General features: G+C 45.6%; 1 protein-coding gene across 7 annotated transcripts in view; it reads left to right on the forward strand.

The window, feature by feature from the left end:
• Nucleotides 1-12,444: 12,444 nt before the first annotated feature.
• Nucleotides 12,445-23,797, forward strand: part of DAZL (deleted in azoospermia like) — a 94,678-nt gene continuing 83,325 nt past the window's right edge. For all 7 annotated transcript variants that reach the window (XM_083188789.1, XM_083188786.1, XM_083188787.1 and 4 more), the window contains exons 1-2: nt 12,445-12,577; nt 20,994-21,107. In XM_083188789.1, coding sequence (XP_083044915.1) covers nt 12,575-12,577; nt 20,994-21,107 — 117 coding nt within the window. In that variant the 5' untranslated portion in view covers nt 12,445-12,574. The remainder of the gene's footprint in view (nt 12,578-20,993; nt 21,108-23,797) is intronic.

The following is a 23,797-nucleotide window of genomic DNA, read 5'->3' on the forward strand; positions in this document are numbered from 1 at the left end:
GTAGATTCTGATTGGTTGCCCATAGCAACATCACATGTGAAGTAGAATACACAGAATACACATCTTAAATTTCCTTTATTGCCTGAATTTTTAAAGCGGCAATCATTTACAAGGAAAAATCAGGTTGGTTTTGCATTGCAAATGATTGGCTCTTTTAAAATGCAGGCAATCTCAACTGATATCCTGGACCTCTGCAAACTCGGACCCTATTACATTTCCCCAATGATCATGATCATGATTTTGTTTATTAGATATTAGCAGATTCAGATTTGTTGGTAGGTCCATTTTGTGGATAGATCTTGCTATATTTAGCATGTGTGTTGAAGCTAAATGAATGCATATACGATACAAAGATGTCCTTAGGCTAATGGTGTGTACACACAGTGAAATTCCCTTGCTATTCGACTTAAGATTCGAGTGCTATACAATCTTTGCTATCTGTAATTTTGACATACAATCTGCACTATATAGTCATTGCTGCCCTGTCTATTTGGGTTTCGATTTGTGCTGTCACAGGAGCGCGCATCGGGATCGCAAGGTAAAAAACCTGAGCGATCTGCACGCAATTTTGACTATATAGTCAAAATCTCATGCTGGATTGTACCGTCTGTACACAGCATAAGTGTTGTGAGCACATCTGGGGTATTTTGGCAGAAATACAGGTTATACAGAGGTCAGCATACATAGAGATCCATCCAATTTCAGATGGATCATTTGCACAAAGGTAATGCTGGTGAAAGTTCTCTCTGATGGTGCTGAGGGCTAATTCCACTAGCACTGGTGTTATTATAATGGGTTGCAATGTGTGTAGTGCACACAGGCCTTTGGGCCCACACTGCACCCACTGTTTCATTACCTACCCTCTGGAGTACCACGTAGGATGCAGCAGCAGCAGCACAGAAACCACCAAGACAATGGTGCGTAGACATTTTTTCTGGTGTGTTGTGCATGAAATTGGAGAGTCAGCAGGGGTTAAATTGCTAGGGTACATGGTGGAACTGATTTCACCACCTCTAATGGTGAGGTGGAACTAGTTTAGCCTCCACTTGGCACTGCACAGTTATTATAACAGAAAATAATTATAGTTGGGGGGGTGCCAAAAACCCTACCACTGGCCCTGGCTCTGCGTAATGGGTGGAGGGGAAATTAGGTGGCTCCACCACCTCTTCAGGACCACTTTAAGCCCAGTCCCACGTACCTTCTCCTCTCTCGATGAGCCACTGTCTACAAGTGTAAGAATAGGGGATTCTGAGATGCATTAACCGCTGAATGCCAGTGAAGAACTGCATTTATTTCCAAGCATGCAATGCATCTGCTGCAGCATGCCACTGTGGAACCTTTGTGGCGCCATATAAGTACAAGACATATACAGTACATAACATGTGATTTTTGTTTATATTTTCATAATGTATTCCAAAATTGGATGGATGAATTGTTGGGATGGGCCCACACAGAAGCTGATATTCCTGCGCTATTTTTGAAGCTCAAAGACACAAACGGTGATGGGGGAGAAAATTGGGATCACAAGTTGTAATTATTGGAAGGCTAATTTTGGGCATGGTCTGTGGAGAGAATAATGGTAGAGCAGCAATAGAAATAACAGGATACAGTGAACCTTTGAACTGCTTGTGAAAAATCCAGACTGCTGTGATTACTACTTAATGCAAGAGCCGAACAATCATTCTGCAAGGCTACGGCCAGATGGACACTTTTCTGTACTTTTTGCAAACGCTACAGGTGTTGTTATTTTTTTTTCGGCATGCTGCAACCAGGAATGTAGAAACAAAACCTGTATTACGCGTGTCAGGCATTTTTTAAAGAATTCTAGTCCAGTGAAAAGAAGAGTGTTTTGCAAACGTATACAAAGCATAACTACAGTTGTTGCACTTTAAATACATTTTAAAAATAGTTGAACATTATCACTCTCTGAAAACAAATAATGTAACTTATTTAGGTACTTCCTCATTGCGGCCACTGCTTATGCTATGGAACTTACATAGCGTAACCCGCACCTCCCTGGGACCACGGCACCCACCTGTGTCCATGCCACCATAGAGAAGTTGTGGCGATCAAATCGAGACGCCGATCCTGAAGTGTGGCGAGCGGTGGTACTATTCTGAAAGCAGCTAACGTAACTGGCGTAAGCTGTGGACGCAAAGATGAGGAAGTACCCTTATTTATATACTGTATAGTCAGCTATAACTTTATTTGGTACTTATGTAATATCTGGACTCCCGTTTTTCTTATGAGACCGCGTCCCCTCGCCACGCTTCGGGCACGGTGGCTCGCTGCGCTCGCCACACTATATAAAATCAACTCCATGCGTAGTTGGATAGTAGGGGTATGAAAAAATGGGGTGCATTTAACATGGGAGTCCAGATAATACATAAGTACCCTTTATTTTATTGTTAATACTGTAAGTGACAGTTGCACGCAGTGCACATTACTGCATAGCTATTTTCTAGTAGCTGTACATGGGCTCTGGTTTTAAAACGTTGAGTTCCTTGGCCCTTAGTGATTCCAAATACTTGTTGGCACCACCAGATACAATAAGAATAATGGACAACAGTATGGTTTGTTAGGGAACACAACCTCTGCATTGTTTACCTGGTGCTTAAGAAAATTAGGTACACACCTCAATCCTTAAAAAAGATGACAGTGACAACTCCTTAAATATGATATTATAGTGACAGAGCTTCACAGTAAGTATTAGTGAGTATTTTGGTTTTAGGAATATGATTAAGAAAATACATGAATGGCAGAAGTGCTGCACGTACTTTCAGAAAGAGGCTGAGCTAAAGGGATATGGTGCCCTTTGGCCAGTGTGCATTCTAGTGTGGTGCCAAAGCAAAGCACATTCTTCATTCAAATATGCATAATAGGACCTTACACAGCAACAGGGCACAAGCTATTTTTACCACTTGGAGATGGCAGCAAGACAGGTTTTCCTTGGGAAAACAGCTGTGCCCAGCAAGCTCTCTGGTTTTTGTTACATTAAACCATGGGTCCTCAAACTGCGGCCCTCCAGATGTTGTGAAACTACAAATCCCAGCATGCCTTGCCACAGTTTTGCTATAAGGGAGTGTTAAAACTGTGGCAAGGCATGCTGGGATTTGTAGTTTCACAACATCTGGAGAGCCGCAGTTTGAGGACCCATGCATTAAACAATCATCAATCTAAAGTAAAACATTCACACATTGCAAAACTGATCAAAATACTTCATCCTCAGCAGTTACCTACTGTAAAGGCCCCCATACACTAGGGCGACTTGTCCTTAGGTCAAGTCGCCCCCGACTTCCCCCTGAGCTTCCCCGGCTGCTCCCAGGGGGAGCTTGATTAGATTGGCACTTGATGTGCCATTTTTTACATGTGATAAATTGTCTTGATTTATCACATGTAAAAAACCCGGGGAGCAGGGGGGGGGGGGGGGGGGGGGGGCTGCTGGTGGGAGCAGGGGGGCTGGGGACGCTGCGGGGACTCAGACGCTGCGGGGGACACAGACGCTGCGGGGGACACAGACGGCATAGAGCCGGGCAGAGGGAGCCGGGAGCTGTCAGTGCTAGAAAAAAAAGCCTACTGTATACAATGAATGGGCAGCCTGTGATTGGCTGAGCGCTCTCTCAGCCAATTGCTGACTGGCTGAGAGAGCGCTCAGCCAATCACAGGCCGCCCATTCATTGTATGGGCTTTTTTTTTTTTATTCAGTGCTGACAGCTCCCGGCTCCCCCCTGCCCGGCTCTATGCCGCCTGTGTCCCTCGCAGCGTCCCCAGCCCCCCCTGCTCCCTCCACCGCCGCACCGCCCCACTAGGTCCCAAGTCGGGTGGTCGGACTTGCAGCAGGTCCGACCACCCGATGCAGATCGGATGCGCATGGGACCGCGCATCGGATCTGAGGGGACATCAAAACTAGCCGATTTTGGTCCGATTTAGGCCAGATCTGACTGATCTGGCCTAAATCTGACCAAAATCGGCTAGTGTATGGGGGCCTTTAGACAATAATAATCATTTAACCCAATTTGTTACATACCCAAACATCTCACTATACAACACTTGAAACTCAGACCGTTTCATGTTGTAGTGTAGACTATTTGCTACAGAACGGTTTTCGAAATAAATCTTTTATTTTGCCTGTGTTATTTTTCATTATTTTTCCTTGTCAAGAAGCATGAAAATGTTTTAAAAAATAAAATAAATCATGCAACGAAGGGTTAAAGCTTCCCTACTACATAGCAGAATATTAAGTTGTTTACCCTGCTGTGCGCAGCCATTTTCCCAGGGTTCCTCCTTTCCAAGACGTTGCGGTTTGGTGCTCCCGATTCTACCCCTCTCTGTTGCCACTTAAATGCATCTAACTAACTTTATTTGCTGATACAACCGTTCATTATCAGAAACTGCTGAATGCCTGTGACCTAGTGTGACTGGGAGGCACATTTACCTCTCAGAAATGTCTAAGTAGCATTACATCCATGTCGGGGTGTGTGGTATAGATCACAGACAATGTCAGGGTCAACAGTCATTCAGTCGACAGTAAACGCTCAACATGCACAATGTTGACTGACAAAAGGTTGACACAGACACAACATACAAAAGATCACATGAAAAGGCTGACAATGTCAACCTAGTCAAAGTCAAAACCTGAGCAGGTGGACCCCCAAATAGTGTACTATGCACCCTCACAGGGCACTTCCACTGTTCTCGGCACACTTTATTGTTAGTATTAGGAAACCACATGAGAGTAAAGCATAAAAAAAATTCAAAAATTCTGAAACAAAAAAAAATCTACTCATGTCGAGCTTTTCATATTTCAATATTTTCTATGTCGATATTTTGCTTGTGTCAACGTCGACCTTGTGCATGTGGATCTTGTGGTGTCAACCTAGTCTGTCAGCCATCCGTAGTGCTTGATTAACCAATAGGCTGATTAGGCTGTCCCAGGATAGAAGGGGGCACCAAGAACCTTTAATCAGGCCCTGGCCATGCGGACACACATATCGGGGCCCTGGCAGTATCAGGCGGAAGTTATGTAAGATCTTCTCTATTTATCATACAAGATTATACAAACAGATAAAAAAATTCAAATAGAATATTTTATTTTAGAATTTAGTGGTGAAGTTGGAATTGTAGTGTTTTATACTAGTAAGCATATTTATTTTTTAATGGTTTTGTAACAGTTAAACAACAATACCCCATATGTACTATCATCAATTGACTGAATGGGATTGCTGGGGCTTGTAGTGCATTAAATATCAGCATCACCTTCCAGTCATTGGCTACAACTGCATACTTACAAGATGAGCGGAATGTATGGCATTGTAGATGCATTGTGTAGTACCCTTGCGGTGTACCCCTGTTGAATATAGGCGGCCGGAACCACCAGCCCCGTACAAACAAAGGCAGGTGATCACAGACGCTGCTGACCGCCACAGCACCTACAAGCCGTCGTGTCTTCGGGCTGCCCTCCAGCTGCGACCCGGGTGGGCTCCCAGACTTTCTGGTGCTTTTCAGCGTGGGAACGCTAAACAGCCATCAGCCCAGTGTGGAGGGTACCCAGAGGTAGAACTCTGGGAGGCAATGGAGTCATATGAGACCGGGCTCCTGCTCTCAAGGGGGCACCTCTCCACCACTGCCCGTTTAAATCCATTAATTGAAAGCCATCAAAATCGAGTTCTGAAATATATATGTGTTCTCCCTCTCTTTCTGTATATACATACACTATTCACTACTTGAAGGTTTTTGTGATGGACTGCACCATGACTAAGGTCCAAGTTTAGGATCAAAACGTTGTGAATATTTGTGAGGAATAAAAGCACTTTTCATTGCAAATAATTGATGAGTGCCCTGTCTCTGGATTTGTACAGTATATTATATATTTTTCATAACAGACTATATATTTTGAATAACGTTGTGTGTGTGTGTGTGTGTGTGGGGGGGGGGGGGCACCAATATTCATCTTGCCTCTGGGCAACTGGGACAAACTTACGCCACTGAGGGTACCTAAGGTGAAGTGCAGCACCCGCGGCCGAGACACCTATAGGCGGCCATTCTGCTGAGACCCAGGTGAGCGCTCAGACATCAGCGCTAATGAACTGAAGATTACTGAACATATAGGTACATTTGAAAGTTCCCGACACCAAAAGGGCAAGGTACTAACCGGAGCCCCCCTTAAACAAATATATACAGTAGCTGTACCAAAAAGGACTAAACAGCTAGGAGGATACATAGGGGCACCTCTGTTTACCTGCACCTTTCTCCCATATGGTGACAACAACAAAAAAACCTTCTAGAAGGGAGAACCATTACCATCATTGTACGTAAGTGAGGAACTATCATTCACCTATTAACGGTATATAGTGGCTGTTTGTATTAGTTTGTGGAGTCGATGTATATGCTACTTTTGAACTGAACTTTTCCACAATTGTGGAGTGCACCATATTGAGGGTGCGCATAACGCTGATTTATTAGTGTCATTCTGGATCCGTTGTCAGTTTTTTCTAATTTTATTTTAACCTGTTTTTTTTTCATGTGATGTATATGTTTTAATAAAATCGATTTTATCTACACTATTGTTTCATCCTATGCACTAAAAGTGCCAAATGGTATTGTTTGCATAGCACCCTACGAGTGAAAAGTGCAGTATTCTCACATTGCAGTTATTGCACCAGATTAATTAGATCTGTATTATGTATTGATATAACTAACCATTATTCTAAAAAGATCAGCAAGGACAGCATACCTTTAAGTTCAACACAAATAATGTAACAGCAATTCTGTTTTCTGCTGTAACCAACAGTATTTTTCAAATCACTTGTTTAATCAGGAAGAACCTGCCCTCTGCTGTTAAAAAGTATCAATGCATTAACTTCAGCTTGTAACATAGAAACAGAATTTGATGAACTTGGCCCCTCTCATCTGTCCCTTTTTTATCCTTTAGGTATAATCTTAACCCTTTTTGAGCCTTAGCGGGTCATTCTAATTGACTCGGTAAGCTGTGAAGCTCGCAGCTTACCGGGGTCCATGTGACGCCGCCCTGCGGCCGTTTCCCCTCGCAACAATCCAAGGGGATGTGTTACGAAGACACATCCCCTCGCATGTGCACACAGCAGGAGAAATCATTCGATGGTCGGTGACCATCGAATGATTTCTCCTGCCTTCGCAAATATACTGTAAGTCAGTGGAGACTAATTTATATTTGAGGGAAGCTGGGACGAAGACAGGTTGGGCGGCTGCCGTCATGTGATGTCAGCCGCCTACCCCCGGCAAGCATTGACCTGCCCACGTACCCATGGGAAGGCCCATCACTTTCATGGGGACGCCCATGAAACGCTGGACGTTCACATGTCCAGCGCCACAACCGCCCCTTCCCTCCCTCCATGATGTGACCGGTGCAGCGACATTGTAAATCGCAGAGGCATGCGCAAACCCCGACCATCGGGCAGAGGCCAAATTCGGTTCACTCCGTGTGAAACAGAATCAAGCCCTTATGGTCCATATACATTAGGCCGACTTGCCCTAAGGACAAGTCGGACTCAATTCTCCTGTGAGCTGCCCGGCAGCTCCCCCGGGAGGCTCAAATATGATTTGGCACTTGATGTGCCATTTTTTACATGTGATAAATCACTTGTGCAGCGGGCAGCACTCGCCACCCGCTAGTGCAGCGCTCAGCACCCGCTGCCCGCCCCACTGCTCCCCGGTCAGGCTGCAGGCATATGCATACAGGGAGGTCGGATATGATATTATGTGCTGAATGTCTGACCTCCTGATCCGGTGCAATGTGCATCGGATCAGATGTCACACACATGCAATTTTGGGCCAAAGTGCCAAAATCGGGTGAAATCGGCCCAAAATCACATAGTCTATGGGGGCTTTTAGTTCTTTGTAGGGATATTCTTATGTCTAACCCAAGCATGTTTAAACTGCTCTACTATCTTAAGCTGGCCATACATTAGAACAATTCTAGGCCGAATGCACGATTGTGACAGATTATGAGATCAATTGTGTGCACATCGTGAGGTATTTCTGCATACGATCTGCATCGTATGCAAGTCATTTTAATGTATGGCTTGAGCCTCTGATAGGAGACTATTCGACAATGTCCACTACTCTTTCTGTGAAGTCATTTTTCCTTCAATTTCCTCTGAACTTTCCTCGTGTTCTAATACTTTTCCTTCATTGAAGAATGTAGTCATTTCCAAGTTTAGTAGAATGCTAAACATACAAGGCGTCCCATAACGGTTGTGGTATAACAGGTGGACAGTGTCTAGGTAGAAGAGCCCAAAATGTTGGCAAGCACTAGGTCGATTAAAAAGGTGATTACTGAACAGGGATGGCCATTGACCATCTATGATTCAAAATCATCGATGGTTTATGGCCGATGTCAAATACTTTTGCCATTAATAGAGGAGAACCAAATAGTCATCGCTGCATAGTGCAAATAAGTCATCGATGGCAGCATACTATGTGATGTAAGACAATGAATGGTTTTACCTATTGATGCCATCCCTTTTTGTTGACTGACCGGCTCATGGGTCAATCAAAGCCTGGGGGTGCGTGGTGTGATGCGTGTCATCCATGCCCCAGGCCCTTGTTTAAAATAAAAAAACGGTACTTGTGTAGTTTCACGGCGCCAGCATGGTACCGTGCTACTTCCGGGTTCTACGCTCGCCACGAAATATGTCCAAAAAAGTAACTTAACTCCATTCCAACATGGATAGTTCATACCTCCACTATCCATGTTGGCATGGAGTTTATTTTAAATAGCGTGGCGAGCGTAGCGAGCCAACAAGCCCGCAGCGTGGGCGAGCGACGTACGGCGCCATGCCGTGAAACTACACAAGTACCAAAAAAACTATTCTGTTATGCTGTGCCATCGATGGAGGGAAACCATCTGCTTCTCCCCTTCGATGGCAAAACTCGTACATCGGTCATAGACCATCAATGATTATGAATCATTGATGGTTGATGACATCCATAGTGCATGGCCGCTTTATAGATGTATAGTAAGAGCTGATAGAGCATAGGGGACAGCAGATTAATAATAATGCACCATAGTCCTGTGCTGTATAGGGTAACATGTATAATTCAAATGCAAAGGCTGGAGGAGGTGGGCTCCCAGGCAGCGAGGGTCACCTCACCTGCAGGCCATTCTGGCCAAACCCATAGCAACTAATCACATTCTATCATTTTACAGAATGAGAGAAATTAAAATAGCTATCACTAGGGACTATTATTAAGGATTGCATATACAATGTGATCTGGGTGGAATATTACTGCCCAGGATTGCATTAGAGTATGCAATCCTATCGCAGTGATGTTTCATGCTGCACATGTAGGGACAGAGCCTTCCCTGCGATACGCTCAGCCAGGTCTGCACATGCCTACCGCACTACTCGGCGGCGGAATGGTGGTAGCCCAGGGAAGTTATGCTGCCCGATGTTTATACATAGTACTAAAACTAACAACTATGGTTGGAAAAACCAAACCAATCGGGCGCAATGAGTGACCTCACCTTTTATAGAAAAAGGGGAGGAGAAATAGGGATGGTATTGGAAATAGGGAAATTGCACACAACTTTAATAGATTCTTAAATGGTATTGATACCAATAACAATGTATATAGAAGCGTAGTTGGCTGCTCCCAATTACAAATTGGATGGTTTGTAAGGGGACACATATAGTAGAATCAGATATATGTGATCACTCACATATATCTAGAGAGCGCCACACCAAAGGATGTAATCAATATAAATTTATTACTTTTAAAATTAATATAAATCTCTCAATAAAATGTACAATTCAATAGGTACTCACAAAAAAATATATATATAAAAAGTGTATACGAATCTATGGTTATTTCATTGTGTTTTTATATATATATTTTTTTATGAGTACCTATTGAATTGTACATTTTATTGAGAGATTTATATTAATTTTAAAAGGAATAAATTTATATTGATTACATCCTTTGGTGTGGCGCTCTCTAGATATATGTGAGTGATCACATATATCTGATTCTACTATATTTATACATAGTAACCTATGGGGGATGCAGCAGGTGGCAGTATAGGAGGGTTCGCAGCAGGGATCGAAGATTCCTGCTGCGGCCCCTCCTGATACATTCAGGTGATACTTAATAGCTACACTAACTTTTCGGGGAATTTAGCCGCAAAAATGAAATGAAAAATGGTTACTACTGCCTGAGCTGTGATCCAAACAAGGTATCTGCCCATGGCCAGCTCAGGCAGCCTGGGGCCCTGCATGATAGTAAAGACGGGTTGGGATCATTGGGTCTACAGAAAGTTGGTCGACAACCGTTAGGTCAACACCGTTAAGTCAACACAAGCATTAGGTCGACAGTCAAAAAATCGACATGGGGTGTTTCACTGTTTTTTTACCTGAATGTCGACATGGACAGTTTCCAGTGCACCGCATCCCTCGCTATGCTTCAGGCACGGTGCCTCGCTGTACTCGGCACACTATTTTATTCTCCCACCACGGGAGGTTTCTGAACCTCGGTCCTCAGGGACCCCCAACAGTTCACAGGTCTCCACACAGAATCACAGGTGAAATAATTAGCTCCACCTGTGATCATTTAAAATGTGTCAGTGTATAATGAGTGCACCTTTCTGGGTGACCTGGAAAACGTGCACTGTTGGGGGTCCTTGAGGTCAGGGGCAGATTGGAACTTAAATCCTGTCCGGGAAAATTTTTTAAGCCCGGGGATGGGGGTAGTGATTACGGTACTGATCGGGGCGGGGGGGGGGGGTGTGGCGGCGTTAATGCTACTGACCCGGAGAGCGACGCAGCCTGGTTACAAAGTAGGGCAGCAGCATAGCCCAAAACAAATATGGCCGCAGGTATAGTATGATGTCATCTGTAGCACGGTCGGCGGCCCAGCCAGGGAGGAATGCGGCCAAATCTGGACCGGCCCACCGGGGAATGGCCCAGTTTTCCGTGGGCCAATCTGCCCCTGACTGAGGTTGAGAACCACTGCCCTAGTGGATGGTAGGGCATGAAATACCGCCTGTCGGCACATGTCGGCTCAAAAAACAGTGAAAAACCCCATGTCGATCTTTTGACTGTCCACCTATTGCTTGTGTCGACATAATGACACGTTGACCTTTCCCCATGTCGACCTAACGATTGACGACCAACTTGCTGTTAACCCAATGACTGTATCCCGTAAGGACACGGCCGCCCTCCGGACCTTGTATCCGGCAATAGGAATGCTGGCGAGCAGCGACCTGAGGCAGATTTATTAAACTCAGTGAAGTGATAAAGTGTCTGGTTTATATCACTGTCCAGCCATCTCTTAACTGTGAAGTTACAGGCACAGGGGTAGATTTATGATGTGGTGAAGTGGGGCATATGCGCTATCCACCTGCGCTAAAGCAGGGGATATCGCTTCCCCTGATGTATGAAACCTGCGATGCGGGTGATTATCGTGTGGCGGTATGGGGTTGGAGGGCTAAGGTCTGTGCATGAGCTCCAGGCTCACACCTTATTTATGAAGCCAGCCGCTGGCCGCGCGCTTCTTCTTTCTGCTCCTGTTCACATCGCCAGAATTTTCTGGCGCTGTGGGTCTCTTGTGTAAGAAGATAGGTGCTGCTTGTTGGTCTCCGGCGGCTTCAAATTAAAACTGCGCATGCGCCGGGTACACAGCATCCCCTGGGAACATTTCCCGGCGCATGCACAGTTTTAATTTGAAGCCACCGGAGACAAATAGCGGCACCTAACATGGAAAACTGCACATGACTGAGAAAAAGTACTTAGGCGGACGGCAGCGCAGAAAACGTTATGGGAGGCAGCGTATCCCCGGCAGCAGGGGATAACGCACTCCCATAACGAAGCCCACTCTATTGATAAATTTGGGCGAATTGCTGGGGAGCTTCACCACGATAAAGTGGTGAAGCGAACCTGCGCCTAGAGTTACCAACTCATCCCTTTAATCTGGGACATATATTAATTACACAGGTTCTGTGGCAGTTTAAAACCAGGTGAAGTGGAGTCTTGAAGTGTGGCAGTTTAAAACCAGGTGAAAGCCAGCCACAGAACCTGTGTAATTAATGTGTCCCGGATTAAAGGGATGAGTTGGTAACCCTACCTGCGCCCATAAGGAACCTTAGGGCAATATTGATAAATCTACCCCTTAGTTTGAAAAATGACAGATAGGAGCTGATTTACCAGTAATAAAAACACTTTATCACTTCACCAAGCTTAATAAATCTACCCTGCCCTGAGTACCTGAAGCAGCCGGGTGATAGGGGCGACAGAGGGGGCAGTGTGAGCAACTGGCGGGGCAGTGAGATATTCAGTACAGTAGCCGTCTAACATCGGGGAGCGCATACTCCGCCATGGCATGTGTCCGGCAGTAACTAACACCCCCCGGCGACTGCCGGAGGAGTCAGGATGGGCTGTTCCATTATGTCTCCCCCCGCCCGCTGTCCGCAGTGTGCTGCTCCGGGGCAGGTTATAAGTAGGACCCATTGCGCGCCCGCGCCTCACTCACTACAGCCGCTGTCACTGCTGTCCTCGCCGCCCGGGGTTTTAATCATTGTTTTAAGTTTTCGTTTGTGAGGATGGTGAGTAACATGCTGCGCATACTACCGCCCTGTGCGCACCCCCCCACTGTACCGCTGTTATCTCGCCATGTGCGTCTGCTAGCCGAACGCTGCCTGTACAATCACCCGTGCTTCTGTCATGTGTGTGGAGTCGGGTTCCCGGGTGATCTGTGATGGAGTTAGGCCTCACTAACCCTGTCCTACTCTGCCCTGACGGCGATCTCACAGGTGTAGGCCCCAATTCCTCGCCTCTAGCCCCTCACTCCTCCCTGTATCTAGGGGCGACTTGATACCGGGGGTATTGCCGCGACCAGATCGTCCAATCCGCCTGCCGGTGCTGTCTCACACCGGGTGCACGTGCTGCTGAGCAGTCACTGCGGGCGGCGTATGTGTCCCTCATTCCATTATTCCCTATGTAGCGGTGAGCATAGGGGCGCCGTAGTCCCAGCATTACACAGAGGAGCGGCCTGTGCTCCCCGCCCTGGCCTTCTGCCAGGGGCCTACAGACTACAGTATATTCATGTTCTTTCCCCTCCTAAAGTCCCATGGAGGCATCACCTGCCGCTCCCCCTGTTCTCTGATCTTGGAAACCATTTGCAGCTGTCTGCTTATTATGCCTGATAAATGCAGTATTTATAAGCAGGTTCCTGCATGTGACACACGTAGTGTGTGTGTGATATATATATATATATATATATATATGCTTGTGCAATTTTGCAATGTATTGTGTAAAAGCCCCCATCCGCAAGGGCGAGGTATCACATGCAGTACCTAACATGCGATACTAGGGATAGCCTTTGGTGCAGTCACTATCAATGGTTGCCATGGATGGATTCTGCAACCAGCCATTGATAGTTTTAGCTATCAATATCTAGATCTTTGACTGGCTCATTGACCAAACATGTGGGGGTGGGGCTCAGCACCTAAAAAAAGAAGAAAGAAACCTTGTTTCTGCTGTGCCATCGATTGCCTAATGGCATTCATTCCTGGAAAGCCGTAGGAACTGCGATGCGAGGTGCATGGGGGAACGAGTCATATCACAGGTTGACATGTGTCAATTTTTATGAGATGCATCGCAGCATTGCGTAGGAATTGCATAGAAAAGTGGCCATATCGCACTAGTGGATGAAGGCCTTAATCCAATGTGCATTTCCAACGTGTACTGCTTAGGAGCCCATTTATTGTGGATTACATATTTAGTGCAATCTGGGCAGGGTCTTACCCAGGATCACATTGCAATAAAGCGACAGCGGAATACGCATGTGAGACTGCGTGAAGAGGCAGTCAAAATGGCTTCTAAAGTGTCTGCCATATCAGTGAACGCAAGGCGAGCCTTGTGGCTTAAGGCATGGGATGCCGACAATGAATCCAAGAAGTCTGGAGGCATTGGCTTTTAAGGGAGAGTTACTTTTTGGTTCAAAATTGGAATCCATCATTAAACAGGCAACAGGTTGGAAAAGTACTTTTCTTCCTACACCAGCAGCCAAACAAGGTTCATCCAGGTTTGCTGCTTTTTGTTCCTCCTTTCTACCCTCCTATAGAGGGGGTGCGTCCTCCAGGGGACAGTCCAGCAGAGGAAGATTTGTTGCTGGAAAAGGAAAAACTCCCAAATTCCGTTTTGGTGCCTTTACAAAAAAGCAGGCTTCCAATGGTGAGAAGCAGCATGACGGGGTGGAGGCTCTCCAATCTGTAATCAGGGTGGCGGGTCGTCTCTTGCAATACCGGGACTCGTGGACCTTATCAGGTCATGATATTTGGGTTGTCAATGTGGTTTCCCAGGGTTACAGGACAAACCTGAAGGGGGTTCATCCGAAAAGGTTTTTACCTACTTTGCCAAGAGAGGCACGCCTAAGAAATGCCCTTTTGGGGGTGGCGAAGTCTTTCCTGGAAAAGGGTGTGGTGGTTCCGGTACCGTGAGAAGAAAGAAAGGGTTTTACTCCATTCTTTTCTTAGTGCCAAAAGCAGACAACTCATTCAGACCAATTCTGAATTTGAAGTCCCTGAATTTCCACTTGTGGGTGGATCATTTCAGAATGGAATCCTTGAGGACGGTTCTCCTGAGCCTGGAGCATGGGGAATTCCTAGTGTCTATGGATATTCAAGATGCATATTAAGTTAAGGTTGGTATTTTGCAGACCAGTGCCTTCCAGAATTAATACTCATACTACCAGGTCGGTTGCTGCCTCATGGGCGGTGAGTCACGGGGCAACGGCAGAACAAGTATGCAGGGCTGCCACTTGGTCATCTGTTCACACATTCACCAAATTTTATAGGTTCCATGAGTTCGAGTCGGAGGACGCATCATTTGGGCGAGCAGTGATGACAACTCCCAAAGGACCATCTCTTGAACCTCCCATGGTTGAGCTGTCACCAGGAGGGATGAAAGAGAAAAGGGGATTTTTGTAAGAACTTACCGTTCGAATCCTTTTCTCTGAATCCATCCTGGTGACACAGCGATCCCTCCCTTATGCTCAGTAAGTAATACTGTTTTATGTGTGGTCATATTATAATGGTTCAGTTAATTGATTGTGCATATTAATATGTTCTGGCGTTGTACTGAGTTAACGTATCCTAGTGTGCTCTGGAAGTTGAACTGAGGATGCTGGGATGCAGAAGGGAGGAGCCTGCCTCTCAAAGCTTTCTCATAGGTGCCTAGCTCCTGCAGACCCCTCCTACATCCCATGGTTGAGCTGTCACCAGGATGGATTCAGAGAAAAGGATTCGAATGTAAGTTCTTACAAAAATCCCCTTTTGTGGCTAACCCCCCAAAAACTAGCAAATATGGAACGATAACTGGGCCCCTTAGGATGCATGTTGCCCTTAAAAACGTAGCGAGCTATGGCGGCGAACAGTGCCTATTGCTCGCCGTCATAGCCCACCCTCAGTATTAAACTGACCCCCTGCACTTGCGGTTTCCACCTAACTAGCCATCCTTGTTATAAAAACCCCTCGCCGGCCCTTCCTCCCGAATCCACATACTGACTGTAGACAGGTTATCTCCCACACAGACTTAAGGTGCCCACACACTAGAATGATTTTTGGGCCGATTTTCGATATATCAGCCGATATTTACCGATAATCGGTCGAAAATCGGCCGATGCTCGCTCCCGTGGATCTTTTGCTAAATCTTCTGATCTTGCGTGCTGCACAAAAGATCAGAAGATTTAACAAAAGATCCATAGGAACGCACACGGGATCTTAAGAAAAATCTTTGGTAAAGATGTGCGCTTGCCTGAAATCTTTTGTCCAGATCGGACAAAAGATTTGAAGGCTAATTTATGCGCACATCTTATGATCGCAGATCTTTCTAGTGTGTGGGCACCTTTAAAGCCCAATGTACATTGCATTGGTGGGGGATTCAGTTTTTTTTCTCTTCAGCTACCACTACAGGGAGCAAAATTCAATAGTTGCTCCGTTTAGATGTAAGTGTGCAAAGTTTGCATTTTAAGGCACCTAGGCGGACGTTTGTGTGCACTAACCAGGACTTTAGATGGGTTTAGCCCCAATTACCAGCTAACAACCATCTATTTAGGCTTGTATAAAGCAATGGTTGCCCAATCAGAGCAAAATTGAATGCTTCTACGGGATGTGAATCTATTTAATCTGAATGGAAAGTTTTATCAAATTGAACCTAGGCTATAGCTGGATACAGCCATTAATGGGCTGATAAGACTTGGGGGCCCGTTTATCTATGGGCTACAGAATGCACTGCTAGCAGGGTCATAGACCCCCGTCGAAGCCGAACGCAGGAACGGGCTACTTTGGCTGCAGGTTGATACATTGAACCGAAAGGATTGCATATTGAAATGTGATCCAGGGCAGTAAATGCATATGCGATCCAATGATACATGGGCCCCTTGGTAAGAACAGTATTCCTGCATGTTGTCTTTAGATGAGGGCTACGTACAAATATTCATAAACTTCTACATCTGCTGCAGCCCCTCCATGATACCATATAGGTACATTGCAAAGATGACTATCCCACACAGGATCCAGCACAGATTATTTGGTACTCTTTACCTAGATGGGCGCCAGCGATTGAAATCGCGGGTAAATCGCGGGTACATAAAAATCTGCTACCCGCGATGACCGCGATTTTCCCATAGGGAACAATGTTAAAAAGGCAGATTGAGCGCGATTTTCATGTAAAATGCCTCAATGCCCGCGATTTGGCCATAGGAATCAATGTAAAATGGGCCACAGAGCCCAAATAGGCACAATTAACCCTTAAATGTCCCCCCAAATTTTTAACGCCACCCCACGATCCACGCCAACCCGAAGCGTGGCGAGCGCAGCGAGCCCGCGAGGGGCGGCGGTACGCGTCCTCCGACCTTTTCATGCCCTACTATCCACTAGGGCGTGGAGTGAGAATAGAATAGTGTGGCGAGCGCAGCGAGCCACCGAGCCCGAAGCGTGGCGAGCGCAGCGGATACCTTCACAGGTAGACGCGTCCCCTCGCGGGCTTCACAGGTGTCCACGTCGCCACGGACACCTGTGAAGCCCGCCAGGGGACGCGTATAACTGTGAAGGTATCCGCGGGGCTCGCCACGCTTCGGGCTCGGTGGCTCGCTGCGCTCGCCACACTATTCTATTCTCACTCCACGCCCTAGTGGATAGTAGGGCATGAAAAGGTCGGAGGACGCGTACCGCCGCCCCTCGCGGGCTCGCCACGCTTCGGGTTGGCGTGGATTGTGGGGTGGCGTTAAAAATTTGGGGGGACATTTAAGGGTTAATTGTGCTTATTTGGGCTCTGTGGCCCATTTAACATTGATTCCTATGGCCAAATCGGGTCCATTGAGGCATTTAACAGTAAAATCGTGTCCATCGGGCCTTTTAACATTGATTCCTATGGCAAATCGGAGCGTCGCGGGCATCGCGGGTACATTTATGGCCGGACGCGACCGACAAGATTTCCATGTTTAACATGGGTTTCAATGGGAAATCGCGGGCATCGCGTCGGTCGCGTCGCGGCCAGACATAAATGTACCCGCGATCACCACGACGGGCGCCCATCGAAGTAAAGAGTACCGATTATTTAAACAAGTATCGTAGAAACCAACTTCAACAGTAGTCACCTTAAAAGGGAAGCGGTCATCTATTAGAATGAACTTAGGTCTACAGTCATTAGGTCGACCCCACTAGGTCGACTGGCAGGAAGGTCGACCTGACTTAAGGTCGACATGGGCCAAGGTCGACATGACTTAAGGTCGAATTTGCATAAAGGTAGACATGAGGAAGGTCGACTGGTCATAAGGTCGACATGGGTTTTTCACTGTTTTTTGAGCCGGCATGTGCCGACAGGCGGTATTTCATGCCCTACCATCCACTAGGGCGTGGTGGGAGAATAAAATAGTGTGCCGAGCGCAGCGAGGCACCGTGACCGAAGCATAGCGAGGGTCCGATTCTCATTGCCAACTGTGTCCATGTCGACTGTGTCAACATTCGGATCAAAAAACAGTGAAAAACCCATGTCGACCTTATGACCAGTCGACCTTCCTCATGTCGACCTTTATGCAAATTCGACCTTAAGTCATGTCGACCTTGGCCCATGTCGACCTTAAGTCAGGTCAACCTTCCTGCCAGTCGACCTAGTGGGGTCGACCTAATGACTGTAGACCTAAGTTCATTCTGACAGATGTACTGCTTCCCCTTAAAAGGTATGTGAAAATAGCTGGAGGTGCCAAATAGGAACTATTCAAGTACATGGTAGATTTGGTTGCAGTAACAGCCAAACAGTGTTTTTTATTTTTTTTTGTGGAGGCACACGTTTATACGGTTGGAATAATGATTTTAAAACTTAACTTTTAATAATTTCTGTTAAAAAGATGTCTTAACTTACCTATAATAGGGGTTAATTTTATAAATAGTACATGACAACAGTATGCCTGGTGTTTATAAGCAGATTTAACAATAATAGCTCTTGTGTTAAGAGCTGTCCTTTACGATCTTCCCGGCGATGTGCTGTGGGTCCCGGCGGCTCCCCCCTCCCTCCCTTACCCGGGGCTGCTGCTGTCGGGTGACCTCTCCTCCTCCTCCTCCTCCTCCTCCTCCTCCTCCTCCTCCCTGCACCTGGAAGAGGATACAGTGCAGGGAGGAGGTCCAGGCAGCACACTGTGCTGCCTGGACACAGCAGGTGAGGGGAGGTGTGAGGCGGCGGGGGTCCGATCAGGGTGGCGTGGGTTGCGTTAAGAAGCCCATAGGCTTCTATGTGGGTATCGCCAGCTTTTGCTGGCGATACCACTCGCAGCGAAAACCCGCGGGTTTTGCTGAATATCAAAATGCGGTAAAAACCCCGATAACGGGGTTTTTACAGCATTATTGCTTTACAGAATCTCCCCCACTGTATGTAGAGCTACAGAGCGGGCATGCATTCTCCTCTCCCCCTTCTGCCAGTCTTCCCTGAGCGGGGTGGAGAGAGAGGGGCAGGGATGACCCCATTGTGAAGGAAAGATGTGCGCTGGTTCCTTTCCCTGACCACAGCATTAGGCGACCCTTGATACCAAAGGATTTTCAAGGCTTAGAGATGTACTAAACCCTGAAAAGTGATGCATAATTACAAACCAGCAACTAATCCGCCTCTAACTGATCTCTTTACAACACAGCCTGTAGCATGGTAGTTTGGACCTGATTTGCTGGCATGTAATCACTTTCCATTTTAATCACTTTTCAAGCTTTGTGCATCTGGCCCGGTGTATGTGCAGATACCGATTTCACATAATCAGCGAGAGATACTAATTAGTGTTCATTCTAGCACCCGCTATCTTTGAAAACCCATGCAGTTCCTCTTCCCTGCCTGGGGTGTCGCTGTCTGCTGTGGTGTTTCTAGCACTGGTCTGGTTTGCATATCAGTGATGATATACAGACCACACTGTGCTAGAAGCACTACAGCAGGCAGGGAAGAGGAACTGCATGGGTTTTCAAAGATAGCGGGTGCTAGAAGGAACACTAATACTAATGAATATGCTGGATGTTTTATCCATTTAGGATTAAATTATATTTGTATACACTGATTTGGTCAAGCACAACTGAGCTGTACAGGTGATATTTCAGCTCAAACACACACACACACACACACATAGGAGTATTGCCTGTCATTCCTGGAACGTGCTTCAGTTGTACAGATGGAGCCGCCGTCATCTATACCACACTCTGTGCACCATTTGCCGTGGCGTGCATGTGTGAGAGATGCTTGCTAACCCCGTCTAGGGGAACGGTGTGCCGAGACGGCTCGCTCTAGTGCGCCGGCCGCATAGAGGATGGCGGCTCCATCTGTTGGAGCTTTTGATTTTTATATTGCTCTTTAATCTGCTTCTATACACCACACATACTATTGTGTTGCCATGTACTTATTTATACAATTTCCCTATTACAGGGAATTTTTTGCACTTTAAGAGAAATTATTAAGACTTAAGTTTTAAAATCATTATTCCAATTTTCATTTTGTAGCCACATTGCATTGGTTTTTATGATCTGCCAAGCAAAAAGGTTGGGTTTTTAATTGAGTTGTCTCATAAGGCATCAAGGAAGGATGTTGATTGTTTTGAGCATGGTGATCATTAATGGGCACCCGATAGGGCAGTTTAGTTTTAGGCGTTCATTAATTATCGCACTTCTCGTGCCCAAAAGCTCCTGGTTTAGCCATGTATGGGCTAAACCAGTTACTGGAGAGGAAACAGTCAGCCTGAAAGTTCTACAATATTTGATAATATTTTGCAATCCTATTAGGTCATCTGAAAAAAAAAAATGTTCTTACAAAATAGTTAGATGGGTTTAGCGGCTTTGTCCATCTAAAACCCAGTGCATTTGGGTGTGACATGCCCAAAACATAAGTATTGGGGCAGTACGGATGGTGTAATGGTTAGCATTACTGCCTCACAGCACTGAGGTCATGGGTATGATTCCCACCATGGCCCTATTTGTGTGGAGTTTGTATATTCTCCCGTACTTGCGTGGGTTTCCTCCGGGTGCTCCAGTTTCCTCCCACGTTCCAGAAATATACTGGTAGGTTAATTGGCTCCTAACAAATATTAACCCTAGAATGTCTATGCGGAATGTGTGCGCTATATAAGAAACTGTAAATAAATAAGTACCCATTTATTTGAGCCTCCATCATTTAAGTCATAAGACTGGGCTTGAAGGCTGCTTCTCAAATGCCAGCAGGTAAGTGTCCTTGGTGTGACGCTCTATTATGTATACACTTGCCTTTAGGTTAAGGGGACAGCAGGGATATCAGGATGTCAAGCTGGCATGGATGGCATGACTGATTTGCCAACAAATGAGGCACGTGCTTATGCCATTTACTCCTATGGGTGGCCACGGCGAATGCTGCAATGTGTGCACACGTGATTACACATTGTGATAACACATTGTGACAACAAAGTGTGTTGCTACATCTGTACATATAATGTTCATTAAACTGTTCTGTTTTCTGTTTCAGTCAGCACAAAGAAGTGAGAGTCCTCCTGAAGATGAACAGGCCAACCATGGATACGTGTTACCGGAGGGTAAAGTAATACCGAACACCGTTTTCGTCGGTGGAATTGATATTCGGGTAATTTTGCCTACATATGTGATCATTTATGGTTTGAGGATTGTATGCATAAACAGTAGTTTTAATAACATAAGCCATAGAGAATCAGAATTTTATTCATGGCACGCCTTGTTAAGTAAATCGTTTATATTATCCATAGGGTGCCCACACGGTAATATTTTTTAAATTATAAAGCCGTTTATTGTAACAACCAATTGTTTAAAACCTTACGGTGTGTGTGAGCTTGATGACAATCCAATACTGGTGCCCGTGGGTCGGTCATCAAGCCTGCTAAACCCTTCAGCAGCCGTAAAGATGAACGACACGTCATGCAGGATCATGGACACCTCTTTCCACGTGTAGGCAAGGTGAACGATGTGGCCATGTCCCGGCACCTCAAAGAAGAGAAAAAGTATATACTTTATTACAGTAGAGATCTAGTATGTCTGGGTGGACACACAAAGGTAGGGAATAAGCTAGAGAGTTAGCAGGTGGTGGTTAGGCTTAAGGGAAAAGGTGAGAATTAGACATAAATTAAAGGCTAGATAAAAGTCTGAAGGTACTGATACACTATTGCGATGTATCGCAGCAGTGAATGGGCCGCGGCAGGATCGCATGCGATGCAACGCATGCTATCTTTTCACATCTGTCCCCCGCCGCCAGGAGGTGGCCAAGTCGGTGGTCAAACAGGCAGCAGGTCTGACCTCCGGCTCAGGTCTGTTGCGCATGGGACTGCGCATCGGACCCAATGAGGACGTCAAACACAGATTAGGGCAGATTTCTCAGCTAGATCTGTCGGGATCAGGTGAAATTGGCCCAAATCTAACTAGTATATAGGCACCTTTTAGCATCCGGGAATTTGTTCAAACAAAGGGGGAAAAGGGGATATTTTGAGAGTATATCCGCACTGGTTGGTGGTGAAAACCACTTGAAGGATATCAGGAAATAATTAAGTTAGTCTGTGGAGACTGACATAAACCTAAGGTATATTTATCATAGGACACACTTAGCCAACGGTTTTGGATTTTGTGCTTGGTGAATTGACTGTCAGTGGTGCACCCCTGAGTTAAAAAATAGTATTTGCTAGGACCAAGGGAGGTAAGGGAAAAAAAAACTTTTTGGGGGCACCCTTAAATCACAGAACTATTATGAGTAGGTTAATACCTATATAAGAACAATTTTTAATAGATTTGCATTAAAACTGCATTTAACTGCATCCCTTAAAATCATAGGTCACTTTGTACCATGAAGGGAACCTTTTTTATTTTCAAACAGGCTGGAAGGTAAATTAAATAAGTCAGTAACAAAAATAGATTTGTAGCAAATGGTCAGCTGGTATCTATACTATTATTCAATAATATGGAGATGTGAGTACAGCGCTATTTAAGTATACACAATAGAGGTAGGTAATAGACTCCTATAGTTGTCCTATCATGGAGCTTGTGGTATGAGTGACGTCAGTGGCACCCCATAATTGGGATAGCTTGTGCCATATGATAATAACCAAATACAGATTGTGTACCCATATTTATGGATCAGCTGAGAAAGATAGGGCAGGGATTTAGTCTAGTGAAAAATAAATGACAGCAAGCTAGACTGGAAACATATACAATGCGGCTGGATTCTGACAGTGTTAGGCAGCTGAAGGGGACAGCTACAGATGGAGCAGCTCTCATTGTTTCCGCCAGCTCGCCATGGCGAAGGTTTTGGTGATCCACTTTTCTTCTGTGCATCGGTACGCTGAGGTACGTAGATGCACGCCATACAATATCCATGCAATACATAGCGCCACCGCTGGGTGGCTAATGCTCCACCAATTTAGCGACGGATTGATATACAGATGGAACCGTGCCATTCGCCAAGAGAGGCGTGCTTACTATACAGTACGTAGGAGTTCTCGTGCTCCTCATTCCTGTGAACATCGCTGCGGCTCTAACTGTACTGTACAATACAAGCAAATGGGCCATGTAGTGTTCCGGTCCCCTAGGCAAATAGCAGAAAAAGAAAAATGGGTGTGGCTATGCCACAATATAGAACACAATATAGCTGAGTTTATTAAATATTTTACAAGAATTCAAATATCAGATTTAGTATCATTTAGAGTGGCCTCGACTCAAGCAGCGCTCTGTGTGTGCTTATACCACATAACAGAGAAAATAAGACAGACTGTGCTAGAGTGGAGGTCTTTTATACAGATGGAGACGGCGTCAGTTTTGCAAGGTCTGGCGATAGAATCACCAGTCGCCAGGCCCTGCCATCCGTCGGAAGGGACGCTCCATCTGTAAATCAAATTGTCACATTTGTGGTAGTGATTAAAACTTTCCACTAGGTGTCACTGAACAGATTCTATGAACCTACATAAATGGAGATGCAATGCTCTATTAAATAAATTAGTAGTTTAATTTGAACTAAAAAAAATGTAAAAAGAAACAATAGAACAAAATAGATAAAATGAATTAATGAATTTGTATAAAATACAATAGAGCTCAATCCTGGGTCAGAAGAATAGAATTAGTCCCCTAATTACTGTTAAAGCTTTTTGGTTATGTCAGACCATGAGAGATGTCTCTGACAGGGCTTGACAAATGTTTTCAAAATCTAGGAGCCAGGAAGAAATTGTAGGAGCCAGAAAAAAAATAGTGACAGTGTGCGCCAAAAAGTAACACCATTATGCCTATTACACATGTCACATACCCACATGCCTACACATT

Source organism: Crinia signifera, chromosome 5 (assembly GCF_055691185.1).
Source record: "Crinia signifera chromosome 5, ASM5569118v1, whole genome shotgun sequence".
Taxonomy (NCBI): domain Eukaryota; kingdom Metazoa; phylum Chordata; class Amphibia; order Anura; family Myobatrachidae; genus Crinia; species Crinia signifera.